The 16,637-nt window shown below is 54.3% G+C and overlaps 1 protein-coding gene across 9 annotated transcripts in view; it reads left to right on the top strand.

The window, feature by feature from the left end:
- Positions 1-16,637, top strand: part of GSE1 (Gse1 coiled-coil protein) — a 359,568-nt gene that overhangs the window by 329,532 nt on the left and 13,399 nt on the right. For 5 of the 9 annotated variants that reach the window (XM_038368953.2, XM_038368955.2, XM_043495421.1 and 2 more), the window contains 6 exons: positions 2,973-3,148; positions 4,560-4,757; positions 5,549-5,740; positions 5,846-6,174; positions 6,964-7,288; positions 11,623-12,218. In XM_038368953.2, the coding sequence (XP_038224881.1) occupies positions 2,973-3,148; positions 4,560-4,757; positions 5,549-5,740; positions 5,846-6,174; positions 6,964-7,288; positions 11,623-12,218 (1,816 nt within the window). Of the gene's footprint in view, positions 1-2,972; positions 3,149-4,556; positions 4,758-5,548; positions 5,741-5,845; positions 6,175-6,963; positions 7,289-11,622; positions 12,219-16,637 lie in introns of all 9 variants that reach the window. The other 4 variants (XM_038368956.2, XM_043495420.1, XM_043495422.1 and 1 more) reach the window with 1 other exon arrangement.

Raw genomic sequence — 16,637 nt, 5'->3', positions numbered from 1 at the left:
TAGAGCGGAGCTTTTAGAAGAAACATCCCATCTTGGTTTTAAAATTCCCAGGGATGGGGAATCCACCATGGCCCTTGGGGAACTGGTTAATTACCCTCACTGTTAAAATGTACACCTTGTTCTCAAAAGCAGACTGTTTAGTCCTGGACAGGAAAGGGTTAACAGGATGACTTACTTAAAGGGTTAGAGAGTGCTCTGAAGAGGCTGAGCAGCAGGCTGAGTTTGTCTTGTGATCTGGTCCTGGCTTGGCAATTAAGTGTGTCAGTTGCCAGCGTTTCCCCCAATGGCTCTCCAGCAAGGAGAGGGTTAAGGCTTTCATGGCGGTGTAAACTGTTTCCTTTCCGGACCGGGGCAGTTGTCTGAGCCCCCAGTGAAAGGGCTGGTGGTTGACCCTTGTTTCTTTATGAAGCGGCTTCAGAAATGCTCAGAAGACCCAACGCCAGGAGGGGCAGGGGAGGCGCTTGAACTCTGATTTTGACTTCTTTTGACATCTCTGAACTGCTTTTCCGCCTCAGCACACATCCAGGGTACTGCTGCATGCCATCCACTCCTGCAGAGCCATTAGAAGGGTTTTATCCCTTTCAAGGGGCTGGGGAGAGCTGGAGAGTGCTGCTTGGCTCCCTGCCAGGGGCAACGCACATTAAACGGGCCTGAGCAACATGTGGGCTCGGCAAAAATAACATTGCTGACATTTAATATTGCATGTTCTCGGCTGGGAGCCGCGTGGGGTCAGCGCTCGGTGGCCAGGAGCCAGCGCTGGAGCGTGGCAGCCCCTCGGGAGGGGAAACAGTTCATGGAATGGGATTTCCTTCCAAATCCAAACAAGGAGTAACCCATCAAACAAGGCCTGTCAGCCAGAAAAGTCCATTAGGTGGTTAATATTTGATCACCCGATGGTGTGTTATATGGGATGAAGATTATACGTGTGACGTCCCCCCGCCCCCTCTCTGGGCTTCCTGCATTGTCCACCCGGCCGGCAGGAAGCTTGTTAAGAGGACAGGTTCCGTCCTTTGGCATGGGGGCCCAGTGCGGTGCAGTAGTTAGAGCAATGGATTGACCCTCAGGAGACCTGTGCTGAATTCCCAACTCTGCTCCTTGGGCGGGTCTCTCTTTGTGCCTCTCTTTCTCCTTCCATGCTTTGGCAGTTTGGAGTGTGGGCTCTTCACGGCAGGGTTTTATAGCTGCGAGGAGCCCCAGTCGTGGCACGTGGCTTCAGTGTGCTAGGTGCTGTACAAACACAGAATAGAAAGATGCTCCCTGCCCCCAGGGGGTGAGGATGTTTTGTGCAGTGTCCAGCGCAGCAGACCCGCTTCTTATTTGGTTGATTTCAGGGAAAGCAGCTTTTCCCCTTCCTTTCGGTTTAAACATTCCCCTACTGGGTTTGCAACCCCCCCGACAGGGAAGCCCACCGATCTAGGTGCTATCTGGCAGCTTCCAAATGCATTGGCTGTATTCTCTCTCCCTTCGCCTCTCTTCCCTCTCCCCAGGTCCTTTCTGTAGCTCTTCTGTAGCCCAACCGCAGCCCTGGGAGCAGGTCTAACAGTGCCGTTCCGAGGTCGCAGGGCTGACCTTTGTCTTAGCCGCAGAGAGGGCAAGAGTGCCCCTGCCCAAGGGGTTCTGCAGCACCGGAGGCAGGCTTATCCCCCCTGGGGGGCAGGGTTAGCCCCACAGCTCTTGTATGGAAGTGGGTTCAATGCCCACCTGCCCTTACAGAGCTCCCTTTTCCTGCCAGTGGTTTCTCCTCCCACCATGCCCTCTTGGGCCCCCCAAGGATTGTGTAGAACATGCAACTTGTGGGCACTCCTTGGGCCATGCAGCCCTACCAGGGAAGGGAGGAAAGGCTGCAGTGGCAACAGCAGTCCCGATACCTCTTTCCCTTATTTTCATGTGTGCAGCGGTGCTGCCAGAATAGCTGTGACAGCACAGACAAGCAGCTGATATCAGGGCCGCTTAGGGGAACTGCTGGTTACAGACCAGCCTGCCCTATCCTGGCAGGAATGCCAGTTTCCTAATGCCGTGTGTGTGTGTGTGTGTGTGTGTGTGTGTGAATAGCTGGGATGGCAAGCGAGCAGCTGCCATCCAAGCTGATGCCAGCCCTACTCCAGGAATGATCGGCTGGTGGGTGTGCAAAGGAAGGCCCCATTCGGATCGCTCCCTCCTCCTCTGGAGCTCAGACATATTGTCTTTTCAGCATGTCCATGGGTCTGTGCTACAGTCTGCGTTCTCAGCCCAGCGGGGGTGGTGGTTACCGCCAGCTGTTTCCAAAGCCTCCTTGTTTTATTTGTCTTACTTTATTTAAAACTTTGGAAATGTTTGGAAGCGAGTGTGTGTGTATAAGTGCGTGCACATGTGCAGTCCTGAACTCCTTCCTCCGGTCAGCTCCTGAAGCACTTCCATCTTCTTTTCCACACGCCGATTTTCCGAGCTGAGGGGCACTCGCAGAGTCACTTGTAAGTCAGGGGGATCTGCGTGCGCTCAGCCCTCCTGAAGATCAGGGGCACAGGTGGGTTTACTGATCTCAAGCACTTCTCCCTGGATCTAGGTGTGTCCCAGGCTAGTCGAAATGGACGGCTGTGCGAACAAAAATCGCTGGGCTGGACTAGCAAACAGCCAAAATGACCCAGCCTTGGCACAGTCCCCTCCACCCTCATGCTGCCACTCCCAAAGGACAGGGGATAAAGGCAGTCAGTGGGAGTCTTGCCTAGCAGTTCCCTGGACTACAGCCCAGGGAGCCTCCAGTGAGTCTGACTGCAGCAAGGCAGGAGCGGACAGACCCCTCCAGGAGGCCCGTTGCTGGGGATCTGAGTGGAACTGTGGGCTGTTCCTCAGCAGGGAGACCCTGAGACTCCCAGATTGGCAGGGGGCACTGAGCTAACTCCTGGCCAGATGCATCTGCTTCCTCTGTGTCTGTCCTCCCCTCAGGACAGTTTTTCCCTGACACTCAGGGTGGGGGGTCATTTGTTTTCTTGTAGCAAGAAGCGGGATCAAGAGGCAGCAGCAGCAGCCGGGAGCGCCTGATTGCCGAGCCTCCACTCCCACAGGAGAAAGCTGGGGGCCCCGCTGTCCCTTCTCACCTCCTCGGGACGCCTTACTCCTTCGGGATCCCCCCCACCTCCGTCGTCCAGGATTCCCGCTTCCCACCTTTAAAGTGAGTCATGTTTCTGGGAGCAGGATCCACTGCATCAGCCTCCCACAGTGTCGGGTTCACTCGTGTGCTGCCAGCTCTGACACATCCCAGATGAGAATCTCCCAGCAGGGTGGCCTTTTATTGCTCCTCAGAGGCTGGTGTCTGCCTGCCCTTTTCCAAGCTTAGTTCCTTTGTGGATGTTTTCTCTGGGGTTCCCCAAAGAATTCTGCATCCCTGGAGAGCAGGCCTTCCTGTAAGCGGGTGTTTGGTTCTTTTAGCTCCTGAAATAGCTCAGATAGAAGTAACCGAGGAACACAGCAAGATCTGCAACCACAGACTGGCTCCACCAGGCACCTGGCTTCTGCTGGTCCCTGGAGTGGCTTACCTAGGACAGGGTCTATTGTAATACTCGTCCTTTCCCCTCCCACTGAGTTCCACGACATATGTTCTGTGGCTTAGAAGCTCATCACAGACATTGCCTTGAGCCATGCGGTTTTTGTGCGACACTCCCATCCGTCCCAGCTGGGGTTCTTCCAACACAAACCCAAACCACAACTCTGAATACATCTTTTTCCATGTACATTTCAAAACCTCAAACCAACCAACCCAGGAGCAGGGGACAAAATTAAACCAAAGGTGGCCTGAGCTGAAGGCCAGGACCGGCCCCAAGTGTCTCCAAGGACTGGGGGAGCTGGGAGGCAGCTCTGGGGTTTTGGGCAGGACAAAGTGCGATTAAAACAAACTGCTCTGGAAACCAGCATCGCAAACACCAGTGCAGGGTGTGTCACCAGTGCTCCTTCCGAATCCAGATCTCCCGCTGCACGGAGCTAAGACTCTTGTGCACTTCCTTGAAGGACTGTATGGCAAATGTACCGGGTTACATTTGATTGGGGAGATCTAAACCCTGGGGGGATGGTGGCTGGATGATACTCGGCTCCCTGGAATGGCCTCTGCCAGCTAAAGGTGCTGCGCTGACAGCTCTCACCAGTGGGGGCAGCATTCCTCTCAGACTGCCCCACCATCCCCAGACAGATGCTCGGGCCAGGCAGCTGCCTTCCTCCCTCTGCCTGTGGCCGACTCTCACGAGCAGAGGGTGACTGGGTGGTTGCATTCTGCTGCGTTAACTCCGGGCAGCATGGCTTGGGGATGGCCAGACCCCTGGAGGTGAAGTGCCCTGACAGGGGGATGCAGGTGCTGGAAGGAAGCAAGCCTGGTAGGATACGGCTAGCACAAAGCAGATTATGGTTCTACCTTTGCAGTGAATTCCTATGCTCAGCCACCAGCATTTCAGTAGGAGTTGCCCCTTCTCAGGGCTCTGCATTGGGAGCCCAGTCCCCTCCCCAGATCCAAGCTAATGAGGATATCCAGAGGCTTGCGAATCTCCTGGACTGGGAAGGTCACTGACTCTCCCTCCATCCCTCCCCGCCAGCAGCCTGCAGCGGCCTGTACACCATGTGGTGCCTCCCAGCGCAGTCACTGAAGATTATCTGCGGAGCTTCCGGCCCTACCACACCGCTGAGGAACTCCGCATGTCCTCTTTGCCGCCCATCAGCCTGGATCCGGCCACCGCTGCCGCTTACTACCACCCCGGCTACCTGGCCCACCACCCCTTCCCTCACCCAGCCTTCAGGTAAGTGTCAGAGGCCAGGGGAGAGAGGGACTGCTAGGCGCTGGGCAGCGATTGTTTTTCTCCACACATCCAGCCAAGGCTGCTCACCAAACCTTGCAGGGGCCGTGGATTGAGGCAGAGCAGTGCAATCAATTACCCTAACGTCGGCTTTGGAAGCTGCACAGAAATAAGTACACTTTATCCACAATTGATGGTTCCCCGGGCGCTTCAGTACAATGGTAATAAGGAATTGCAGGGAGGTCATTTACTACAGCAGCGGGGATTCCTGCGGCTGGGCTGATAACTAGCTCCTTGAGTGTGAACCCTTCACGGCAGGCTTGTATCTGCTCTGCTGCTGGGAGCAGTGCCGAAACCCCAGCAGTGTCTGACCGCCAGAGAGAGAGGAAGGATCAGCACAGAGCCCAGGTCCCCCTCGTGGGCAAAGCATGCTGGAAAATCTCTTTCTAAGCTGGCTGTGCTAAGCTTCTCCCCGGAGCCAGAGTGCCCATCCTGTGCCTGTACCATACAGTTCCTTTGGCTCTCCACAGCAGGCTTGTGGAAGGTCGGGAGAGGGGCAGTGACGGGAGCCAGCCTGAACCCGACCTGGGAGAGGCCTCCAAGGAGCGGTGTGTAGTGGTAGAGTCAGGCTGGGATTCCCATCCCTGGGGGATTGACGAGAGCCTGCCATACACGTGAAGTCACCTCTCCCACAGCAGGTGCTTTCCCTTCATAGCCACATGCTCCTGGCTTCTGCTGCCAGCTGGAGAGGGGAGCTGTGTGGCTTTTCAACCTGACCCGTTCTCTCTTTCCAGGATGGATGACTCCTACTGCCTTTCGGCCCTACGGTCCCCCTTCTACCCGATCCCAACCCCTGGTTCGCTCCCACCTCTTCATCCTTCAGCCATGCACCTCCATCTGTCGGGAGTGAGGTACCCCACCGAGCTGCCCCACTCGTCGCTCTCTGCCCTTCAGTCCGAGCGGATGTCCAGTCTGACCGCAGAGAGGTAAAGGACTCCATGTCCTGCGTCAGGTCGTGCACAGCCCCTGGGGGCGGGAGGATGGGGAGGCCAGTGGAGATGCTAACTTTGCTGTTCTGTTGGTGATTCCAGGCTGCAGATGGACGAGGAGCTGAGGCAGCGTGAGAGGGAACGTGAGAGGGAGCGGGAGAAGGAGCGGGAGCGGGAAGCCGATCGGGAGCGGGAGAAAGAACGGGAGCGGGAGAGAGAGCGGGAGAAGGAGCTTGAGCGGGAGCGCGAGAAGGAGCGGGAGCGGGAGAGAGAACTGGAGAGACAACGAGAAAGGGCCCGGGAGAAGGAGATGAACCTGGCCAAAGCCATGGAGAGCCCATTTCTGCCGGTGGCAGAGCTGCACGGGCTGAGGAGCCATCCGGCAGAAGAACGTGTTAAACCAGCTGAGCAGCTGATGCCAAACAGACCAGGTAACTCCTCCCACGCGCCGCAGAGCCCTGGCCTGGAGCACTCCAGGCTGGTTGGTCTCCCAGCCACCGCTGAGCCTGGCCCCACTGGTAACTTCCCAGGGGCCTGACCTTTGCCGGGGCCTTCTGTGAGACTCGCAGCCCTGGGATTTTGCATTGAGTTCACCTGGAAACTCACAGCAAGATTCAGTTGGGAGTCACAAACCAGCCTGTGCTCCAGGATCTTGCCCCAACCCAAATAACTGCTGCTGGGTTCCTCTTGGTTCCTTCTGATTGCCGAGCCATTTCTGGACAGACGGGCTGCTCTTGACTACAGGATGGGGTAGGCTTGCCCCCAGCAGCTTCCCGACACTAGTGACGTACCAAAGCTTTGTCCTTCTCTAGCCTCCTCCATCCCTAAAATGCCACAGATGTGAATTTAGCCTCCTCACCTCCTGTGAGGCAGGAAGGGGTATTAACTCCCTTCCAGAGATGGTGAAACCAAGAGGGTTTGGGGATTTGCCCGAGATCCCATGGGAAGCCTGTGGCAAGTTCAAGGCTAAAGCCTAGATCTTGCAGCTGCCAGTCTTGGCTGTCACTGCTTGTTAGTTGGACTCTTTAGTATCTGTGTTGGGGTGCTGGGTTTCCAGCGGGGATGAGTTCGGGGGACCATTCCCATAGCTCTGCCTCATGTAATAAACACTGCACCTAGTTATCCACCTGGCCCATCTATCACCTGCAAACTGATTGGCTGGGCTGAGAGTAAACGAGAGCAGTTCTCGCTGACTGCAGTGTGTCCTCTTCCTCCTGCAGAGAAACCCAAGGAGGCGACCATCCCGACCCCTAAGCCCATCCAGCACCCCTTGCACCAGCCGCCCGCCTCCCACCATCCTGTGCCCAGCCTCATTTCCAGCCACAGCGTCTTCCCCCTCCCCGGGAGCAGCGCGGCCACGGCTCTTCTCATCCAGCGCACCAACGAGGAGGAGAAGTGGCTGGCACGCCAGCGTCGGCTGCGGCAGGAGAAGGAGGACCGCCAGTCCCAGGTATCGGAGTTCCGGCAGCAAGTGCTGGAGCAGCACCTAGAGATCGGGCGGCCGCCGAACCAGCCGGAAGCTGAGCACCGGCCAGAGAACCCCAGGTAAGGACTGACTCCAGCGCTGGGATGGACAGGGACTCTCTGGAGTTCTGGAACTGGAGGAGCAGAGCAGCCAGGCCTGGCTTGTGTGAGTCAGGAGGCAACTGCTGACTTGGCCAGAAACGCTCAGTTTTGCTTGTGTCCACTTAAGAGGACTACGTGCTGTGTCCGGGCAGCTGGGCTGCTGGCAGAGCCCCTTTCTTGTTGGGATGGGCTGGCTCAGGGGGGTGGGCAATGAGTTAAAGAGTCTTTCCCCTTTAGGTCACTGGTTCCAATCTGGCCTGTGCTGGCAGTGACAGCAATTTAATATCTCCTGACAGCTGCTCAGTGACCTGCATGAGATAAGTCTGGTGACCTCAGGCCAGTTGTTAGTGACTAGGTGTAGCTAATTGCTACCCTTGCTGGCAGTATCAAGTCACACAGACTGCAGGGGAAACGAGCCACGGCCTCCCTAGGGGCAGCTCCTCCAAGATCAGGATCCAGGCACCTGGCAAGGCAGGAGGAAGAAGGGTGCGCTGCTGCTGCCCTGTCTCAGACCTGTTCTGGGGCTAAACCGAGTCCTGGGGCTGCAAGGCTGTCAGTGTGGCACCATTCACCGGCATTTACATTTAGTCCCAGTAAATACAGGGGGAAAATCTCATTGCTGTTTAATGAGAGGAAGAGTCCAGATTCTTTCCAAGTCTGAGTGCTCCATCAGCGCTTCCATCTGTCAGGTGCCAGCTGAGCCCTGGGTACAGTGGGGAGTTCAATATGATAGCCTGCCTTTCTGAACAGCCAGGAATCCAGGCCAGCGGCCTGCAAGCTGCGTGCCAACCTAGCCCTACAGCGCAGCACCCCTCTCTTACCTTGCAGCGCCATGTCAGCCCTCGGCGTTGGGAGCAGATCAGCAAATCAGAAGGGGTCAGGGGAGCAAAAGCAGCAAGAAAACACTTGGTCTCCTGATGTGGCTGCCCCTCTCTCTAAGCCTCAACATCTCCCTGCCACCTTGGGGCTGATTGATGCTGGCTTTCTTGCTCTGTGGCTGAGCGCTTAAGCGCTGCTGGCTCATCCAGTCATCTCTGCCACTGGATTCCATTGTCATTTTTGGGTATCAAGGGGATTAGCTAAACTAATCAGGTATAATAGGGAGCGGATTGCAGGGCTGCACAATGACAAAGTCTCCTTTCAATCTCCATTTCCACGTTCTCATCCCTCCCCAAATCCAAGCAAGTAGCTCAAGGTCACCTCCACTACATGGACCAGAATGTGTGTGCGTGGGGTCTGGGGTCTGCTTCTCCCTCCACCCCTCCCAAAGTGCAGGCTGGGTGCGGGAGACTTGCATTGGAAGCAGCCACAAGGAAGTGTGTGGGTGCTAATCTGCCTTGCTCAGCAGAGGTGCTGCGTCTCCCTCGAAGAGGACTCACTCATGCTTGACAATTGAGATGTCAATTGAGCCGGTTAACGTCCATCATGACTGAATAAGAAGCCCTGCTACCTTGCCATGTCGAATTGAATGCACATTGCTTCCCTGCCTTCTTAAAGGTCTATTAAACAAGCAGGCTGCTGTGACGGGCCAATTTCTCCAGAGCTCTGTAGCTAGCACCGGATCGATCTATACTAGACAGGCCTATAGAACTCAGGCATGCTGGCAGGGGGGAAGCACTCTAGGTAGGAAGTGGAAGAGACTGTCTCCTGCTCGCTGTGGGTGTCTGTACCTCAGCTTTCCACAGCTTCATGGCAGCTGCGATATAAATTGTAGCACTGATCTGAACTTGATGCTTCAGTGCATGGAGGTCCGGAGCTCTGAAGTGGAAAACTGTTAAATGCACAGCTTCAGTGCATGAAATATTTATTCTGCTAACAGTTTTATTTCTGTATTGGTTACTTAAGAAGGGTTTCACGGTGTCATTCCCTTTGTGCTTCTAGAGCATTGAGTGCAATGCCCCCTACCTCCTCACCTTTGTTCAGCAGAACATGGGCAGAGGCTGTATCTGATGGTTTGTAGTTGGCTAAGAAGTAGATTTACCACCTTGGGTCCCACGCAGGTAAACTGCTGTTTCTGTGTGGATTCCTACTGAACAGAGCTCCTTGCAAGCACAGCAGTGCACCCACAACGATCAAGAGGCATGATCCGAGTAAGATATATATAGGGGGACTGACAACCAGAGTGGGTCAAATAGCTAAACAAGTAATTGGTGATTAAAAGTGCAGAGCTTAGATGGTTAAGATCCATGGGCTTTACCAGCAGGTATTTGGGAAAATGTTTGTGAATCCGAGAGTTTCACTGGTTTTAGCCAGATGTTTAAGAACCAGAAAGCCTGTCCAATCTGGGCAAGAAAATATCATATCATATACGACTTAGATGACCAATAACGAACTGGGAATTGTTTGCAAACAGCCTTGAGTCACAACTTTGTTTTTTAGGCCAGTTGCTTATCAAATGCTTGTAAATAACAAAGCCATTGAGGGAGAATCCAGATCGATTTGCAAATGATTCATTAACCCAAAAAGGGGGCTAAATTCAGACTAAAGCTTATGCATCAGAAAGAAAGTAACTTGATTACTGACAAACTGGTCACATGTTAAATACTCCCCAAATTATGTAGGCATTAACAGTTCTTCCCAGGTTCAATTATGCATTACCACGCAGTCTTTAATTCTGTAATCACATCCTGCAACAGCTGATAATGGAATAGGTCTCTGTATTACCAGAATGCCTTCCACAGTTGTGTATTATCCACTGCAGTTAAATGAATGACCGCTAGATGTCATGCCAGTCGCATTCAGAGGCAGTCTGAAGGCCATTTATCTAGTTATCAAGCCTTGAAGATGCAGTCTAGCAGGGAATTTGGTCTTCTGTCCCAGAGTTAAATGCCTTCATACCCTGAATACCTCTTTTCCTGCTGCCATCTCTTGGCTATTTCCCTGGGAGGCCCAAGATGCGTCTTAGGGCTTGGCTACACTTACTTGCAAGTTAGAGCGCATTAAATCAGCCCCGGGCACCCTAACTCCAGAGGTGTCCACACTGGCAAGGCACTGCCTGGACTCCACGGCTGGAGTGCCCCTGGTAATCCACCTCCTTGAGAAGCATGAAATACCAGTGTGTCAGTGTGGACAACATGTTGCATTACTGTGCTGTGATTGGCCTCCGGAAACGTTCCATAATCCCTTGAAGTCAAGTGGCCACTCTGGTCATTGTTTTGAACTCGGCTGCAGGCATGAGGATATCCCCTTTCAAAGCTCCCTTTTGGACAGCAGGCATGCTTATCTGCCCGGACAGAAAGCAAACCATTACTGTGGAATGCTGCTGCAGAGGCAGGCGTTGCGCATGTGTGTGTGTGTGTGTGTGTGTGAGAGAGAGAAAGAGAGAGAGAGAGGGGCAGGGGGCTGATGGGGTTTCCCCCTTCCCCCGTCTGAACTTACAAGACAGCATGCTGACACACTCTCTGCTCCCCAAAAATACAGTCTCTCCCCCCCACATACACACAATACACTCCCTGTCGCACTCCACCCCCCCATTTCAAAAGCACTCTGCAGCCACTTGTACACTGGGATAGCTACCACAATGCACTGCTCTCTGTGGCATCGCAAGAGCTGCTAAAGTGGCCACTCCACTACACTTGCAGCTGACAGTGTGAACACACTGCAGCACTTTCCCTGCTGCTGCCTCGGAGGGCTGGTTTAACTCCCGGTGCTCTACATCTGCAAGTGTAGTCATAGCCTTAGTTCTTAAAGGTCACTTGGTGTGGTTTTCTCACCTGGAGAAATCACACCACTCTAAAGAGCTCTTAAGGCTGCATTTATCAAAAGTTGAGTGTGCAAATGTGCCCATCGTTTCCACTGGGTGGTGTGCCAACTGGGTGACCATGCCTACAGATGCATCAAATGGGCCAGCAATGCAATCACCCCGTGTGGCTGTACTGATGTGGCAGTTGCTTGTGTAGATTAGGTGAGGAATTGCACATGCATTGATGATCTGGCCCTTAAAACCAAAACGAAAGCTGAATGCTTCTGGTAAAGTTCAGAAGGAAATGAGTGTGAAGCTCTCCTATTGCTGGTGTTGCATAGGAGCCCCCACTGCTGGTGTCAGGGGGCCCTGAAATGTACTTGCTCACATAGACTGTTTACTGAATGTGAGCCTCTCTCCCCCGGAGCAACGTGAAAGGATGCCGATGAGCAGCATGGGTGCAGCTTCCTTTTGCAAAGTCTGCTTCGGGTGACATTGGCAGGGCACGACTGCTATGCACTCCTCTTAGTAGGCATCTATTCATGTGTCCCCCAGTGGCACAAAAATTGTTGCTTCTATGATCCTGCTGATGCCTCCCTCTTAACTTATTGTGGGTCTCTTCTTTCTACAGATCGGGACCAAACCGCCATGAGCCAAGTGGTCGAGACCAACCACAGCACTTTGGAGGGCCCCCTCCGCTCATCTCTCCCAAACCTCAGCATCATCCAGTGCCCACCTCACTCTGGAACCCAGTGTCCTTGCTGGAGAACAACATGGAGCCGCGCAGGATCCAGGAGAATCACTCTCTCCATGCCCACCCTGCCCAGTATGAGCCCAGCCGACAAGCCATCCCCTTGGTGAAGGTGGAACGAGTATGCTGCCCCGAGAAGCTGGATGAAGGAGCCAGGAAGAGAGAGGCACTAGACAAATACCAGCCTGCCAGGGAGCCTGGGGCGTCGGAACATGGTGGGTTCTCCCATGGGCCCTTCCTGGCAGAACTGGAAAAGTCCACACAGACCATCCTTAACCAACAGAGGGCCTCGCTCTCCCAGACGGGGCAGTTTGCTGAGGTCACCCTGTCCAGCAAGCCTAGCTCACCGTACCGGCACCCGCTGCCCAGGGCCCACGACCCCATGTACGTTTACGACGAGTTCCTGCAGCAACACCGTAAACTAGTCAGCAAACTGGACCTGGAGGAGCGGAGGCGGAGAGAAGCCAGGGAGAAAGGTGAGTGCCTGCATTGAGGAGTCCCTTCAGTCTCAGTGCCCGCAGTAGCGCTGAACATGACATCTTACTGAGGGCCTGTCTACACAGGGGCGCTCGCCGTGCCGTAACACCCTGTGCTACAGTGCGCAAGCAGGCTGGGAGAGAGCTTTGACTTGCTGCACTTTACAAACGGTAGTAGCCAAAGCGCACTCCTGGATGGGAGAGTCAAACCCTGGCTTGTCGAGCAGTAACGTCCTATGCAGACAAGCTCTGAGAACAGAAACAAACTGAAGCAGTGCTAAAGGGCTATAGCAGGGGTCGGCAACCTATGGCATGTGTGCCAATTTTTAATGGCATGCTGCTGCCTGCCGGGTCCCAGCCACCGGCCCTGCTCAGCCCGCTGTCGAGCCCAGGCTGGCAGCGAGCTGAGCAGGGCTGGCGGCCAGGACTCTGGAAGGCAGCAGCGTGCCATTAAAAATCCTGCCCGCCACGGCCCGCTCTTCTCCGCCCCCCACGGGGGCAGGGTGAAGAAGCTTGGTTCTGCCGGCTGCTGCTGCAGGGCTGGCAAGCTCCCCCTTCCCCACCTCTTCCCGCCGCGTGCTGGGTTCCTGCCTCTCCTCCTCTCCCTCCCTGCCACTGATGAGCTGATGGCCCTTGCACGGGAGGGGGAGAAGCGGAGCCGCAGCCCACTCGCTCGCTGCTCCGGGGAGGAGGTGGAGAAGAGGTGGGGAACGGGGGTGGAATCAGGGTATATGCCCTCCAGCCCCCTGCTGTGAGCTGCTGGGGGCTGGGAGCACCCCCACGACCCCAGCCCTCTGTCCTGACCCCTGCACCCCCCTCACACACTCCCAGCCCTCTGCCCTGACTCTTGCACCCCCCTCACACACTCCCAGCCCTCTACCCTGACCCCTGCATCCCCCCACAACCCCAGCCCTGACTCCAGGACCCCCCACACATACCCAGCCCCCCCATGCCCTGACTACTGCACCCCCCTGACATGCCCCCAGCTCTCTGCCCTGACTCCTGCACCCTCCTCACCCACCCCTTGCCCTGACTCTGCACCCCCACACATACCCAGCCCCCCCATGCCCTGACTCTTGCACCACCCACATTCCCACCCCCACCCTGAGCACCAAATGGGAGCTCCTGCACCCCCACCCCATTCCCACCTGCACCCTCACACCAAATGGGAGCTGCCCAGGTAAGCACTCCACATCCAAACCTCCTGCCCCAACCCTGAGCCCCCTCTTTCATTCTAGCTCCTGGCCAGACCCTACACCCCAACCTCCAGCCTGCTCCTTCACCCCCAGCCCTGTACTCAGTACACTCCCACCCTCAGCTCAGTGCAGAGAGAGAGGAAGAGAATGGGCTAGAACCAGGGAGAAGGTAGGTACCCACTCTATATGGGCAGGGCCGGGATCCCAGACTGGCAGTGGGCTGAGCGGGGCCGGCAGCCAGGGCGGATGGAACCCCAGACCGGCAGGGGGGTGAGTGGCAGTGGGCTGAGCCACTCAGCCCACTGCCAGTCTGGGGTCCCGGCCACCGGCCCCGCTCAGCCCGCTGCCGGACTGGGGTTCTGGCTGCCGGCCCCTTGCCAGCCGGGGTCCCGGTCACAGGTTCCGCTCAGCCCGCTGCCGGCCTAGGTGAACGGAACCTCAGGCTGGCAGCGGGCTGAGCAGGCTGGCGGCATAAGATCAGCATTTTAATTTAATTTTAAATGAAGCTTCTTAAACATTTTGAAAACCTTGTTTACTTTACATATGACAATAATTTAGTTATATAATATATAGACCTATAGAGAGAGACCTTCTAAAAATGTTAAAATGTTTTACCCTGGCACACAAAACCTTAAATTAAAGTGAATAAATGAAGACTCAGCACTCCACTTCTGAAAGGTTGCTGATCCCTGGGCTATAGCTTTGAGCAGGGGGAACTGGATGGATCAGAAGATTGGAAACGAACTGCAGAGCCCTTAACCTCTAGGGCAGAGGCTCAAACCCAGCTGAGGTCAGCAGGGGATGAAAGTTGTGACCATCTGACGGCCTGGGTGAAATTATTCGGGATGGGGATGTCTTAGTCCAATTCCTGTTGAACAAGTCTCTGTCTCTCACTCACCCATCACTGTGGCTGGCTCTCACTGGCATGCCTGTCTGTGTCCATGTAAAAGACAAAGATTGAATGGGCCATGTTCCTCCGAGACAGGGGCCAAATGCATCAGCTGGGCAGAGAGGACTGGAGTTTTCAGGGCTGTGAATCCTGCTCCAAACACAGTAAAGCAGCAGCAGCATTGTCACTTTTGTGGGGGGGAAAGTGTAAGTGTGTGTATTGTCCAAGACAATTAAATAAGGACAGTAACACCTTTGATTTTGAACAAGCCCTGGTAGTGGGGTCGTGTGTCTCCCGGGGAGTTAATTGACACCTCTGCCGAGCAGACAGACCATACCGCTGTCCCCATTGCCTATGCAAATCATGCTGAAAGCCAAATCAGAGCAGCTCTGTAAATCCTCCACTGCAGACATGCCCAATTAATAAATGATGAACTGAGGCTAATAAGATGGCTTTAAATATTAATAGGACTGTACAAGCAGGGATAGGAACAACAGGGAAGAGATGGCTCTGCGGTGGAGAAAGGGGGATTTGGGGCATGGGAGCTACACAGTCATTCTCAACTGAGGCTTGGGGCTGCAACTGTTTCCGGGCTGCTGATCTCTCTGCTGCTGACACGTGCTGTGTCTCAGATGGTGGCTCTTGTCTCGCCAGCATGCTGCAGTTCTCTTCTATTCCCTTTTGGCACCACACGCTCTGTTATTTCTGCTTTGCACTTGGCCCACCTCCTGCCTCTGCCCATTAACTCTGGAGCCAGTGGAAGCAGTTGATGGCACAACAGGCTGCTATGCTGCCATGCATGTGAGCCTTGTCTCCTGCACTGCGGGTACTGGGCCAGGGTGGCACGCTGGTCACTCCTGCAGTGCACAAATGCTTCTGCCATAAAAGTGAGACACACCACTCCACCCCCTCCCTGCAGAAGGCTGCCTTGTAGTTCATGGCTTCCATGTACCCAGGAGGACATCCTTATTTGAGGCTGTTCAACAGGGCCTGAACTCCTCACTGGCCTGGCTGGGCATATCCAAGAAGCTGCTTTCTTGTGACAGGCAGGGAGCAGTTACAGATTTGCAAGGTTGCAGATGTTTAATCTGAACAACTGTCGATGCTGCAGACCCAGTGTGTTGCAAATTCTACACATGACGCCGAAGGCTTGAGGGAGGGGCATGGGCTATCAGCCACGCGAGTGGGGAGCTGGCACTTGCAGAGCTTTGAGTCTCATCTCACACTGGGGAAGGCCATTGGCTTCAGGGGAGCTCCTCCTTGTATGCAGGGATTCTGATCTTGTCTGCAGATCAAAATCAGCTCCCAGTGTATTGCTCAAGTGTGGGGTGTCTGTTTAGTTTGAGTTCCTCTCTCGGCAGGGAATAATCATGAAAGATTAGCTAATATGATCACACACACACAAGCCTGTCTAAGTACACAAACATACACACCTGTATGTAACTGCATGTTCAGTTACCATGACTGTATGTCCAAATGACCAGTGCACAATCATCATAGTTGCACATGCACTAGTCTGTAATAAATTGTCTCTAATCATGACTCCCCGTCCGATGGGTTATTTGTAATGTCAAACTACTGAGCAGCCTCAGACAGCTGCATTTATATGAAAAACTAACCCATCAACAGCCTATCAGGGAAATTATTTCTTCTTCTCCCACTCCAAAACCAAAAGGACCAAGCCCCAGGATCGGTCTGAGAACCAGTGGCGGTCTGAGAACTCCCAATTCTCCGCTCATCAAGACTAGATATGGGAGCTTTATCCCATTGGGAAGGGGACTTCCCAGCTTCCCATTGGGACCCACAGCACATTCTGCTAACCTGTGACAAGTCCCAAGATTTCAGCCATTTATGTGCTATTATTCCAGAGAGAAAAGCCATTTTTGTGATGAACTTGTAGAGGTTTATTAGTGATAATTCCCCCCTTTTGCCTCCAAATCTTGGCCACTTGCCCTTCTGGTACTAAAAGCAGCTGTGCTTCCCAGGTGGAGGCTTATGAATAAAAGACCAGCGATAGCTTTAAAGCCCTTTTCAAACATTTTGAAAGCAGGCTTTCTGTGAGATGTTTGTCATGTAGAGAATATACTCCCCACGCATCATAGATGCATCCTAAACTGCTGCCAGCCACCCCTGCACCCCGTGTGATTCAGGTAGTGACATGTAGGTACATGCACACATACACTAGACTGTTCTTTTCCCTGTGTAATGGGCCTGGGGAGACGGACTGAAATGCACTTGCAGACATATTGCACGACATGGCCTTCAGCCCCCTGAGGGTACAGCCAGCCGCTTCAGTGAATTATGCAGCAGGCTGAAAACGGTTCCTGCAGGGAG

The sequence above is a fragment of the Dermochelys coriacea genome, chromosome 12 (genome assembly GCF_009764565.3).
Source record: "Dermochelys coriacea isolate rDerCor1 chromosome 12, rDerCor1.pri.v4, whole genome shotgun sequence".
NCBI lineage: Eukaryota > Metazoa > Chordata > Testudines > Dermochelyidae > Dermochelys > Dermochelys coriacea.
The sequence above is the reverse complement of the archived record's forward strand: the minus strand, read 5'-3'. Positions and strand labels throughout refer to the sequence as shown.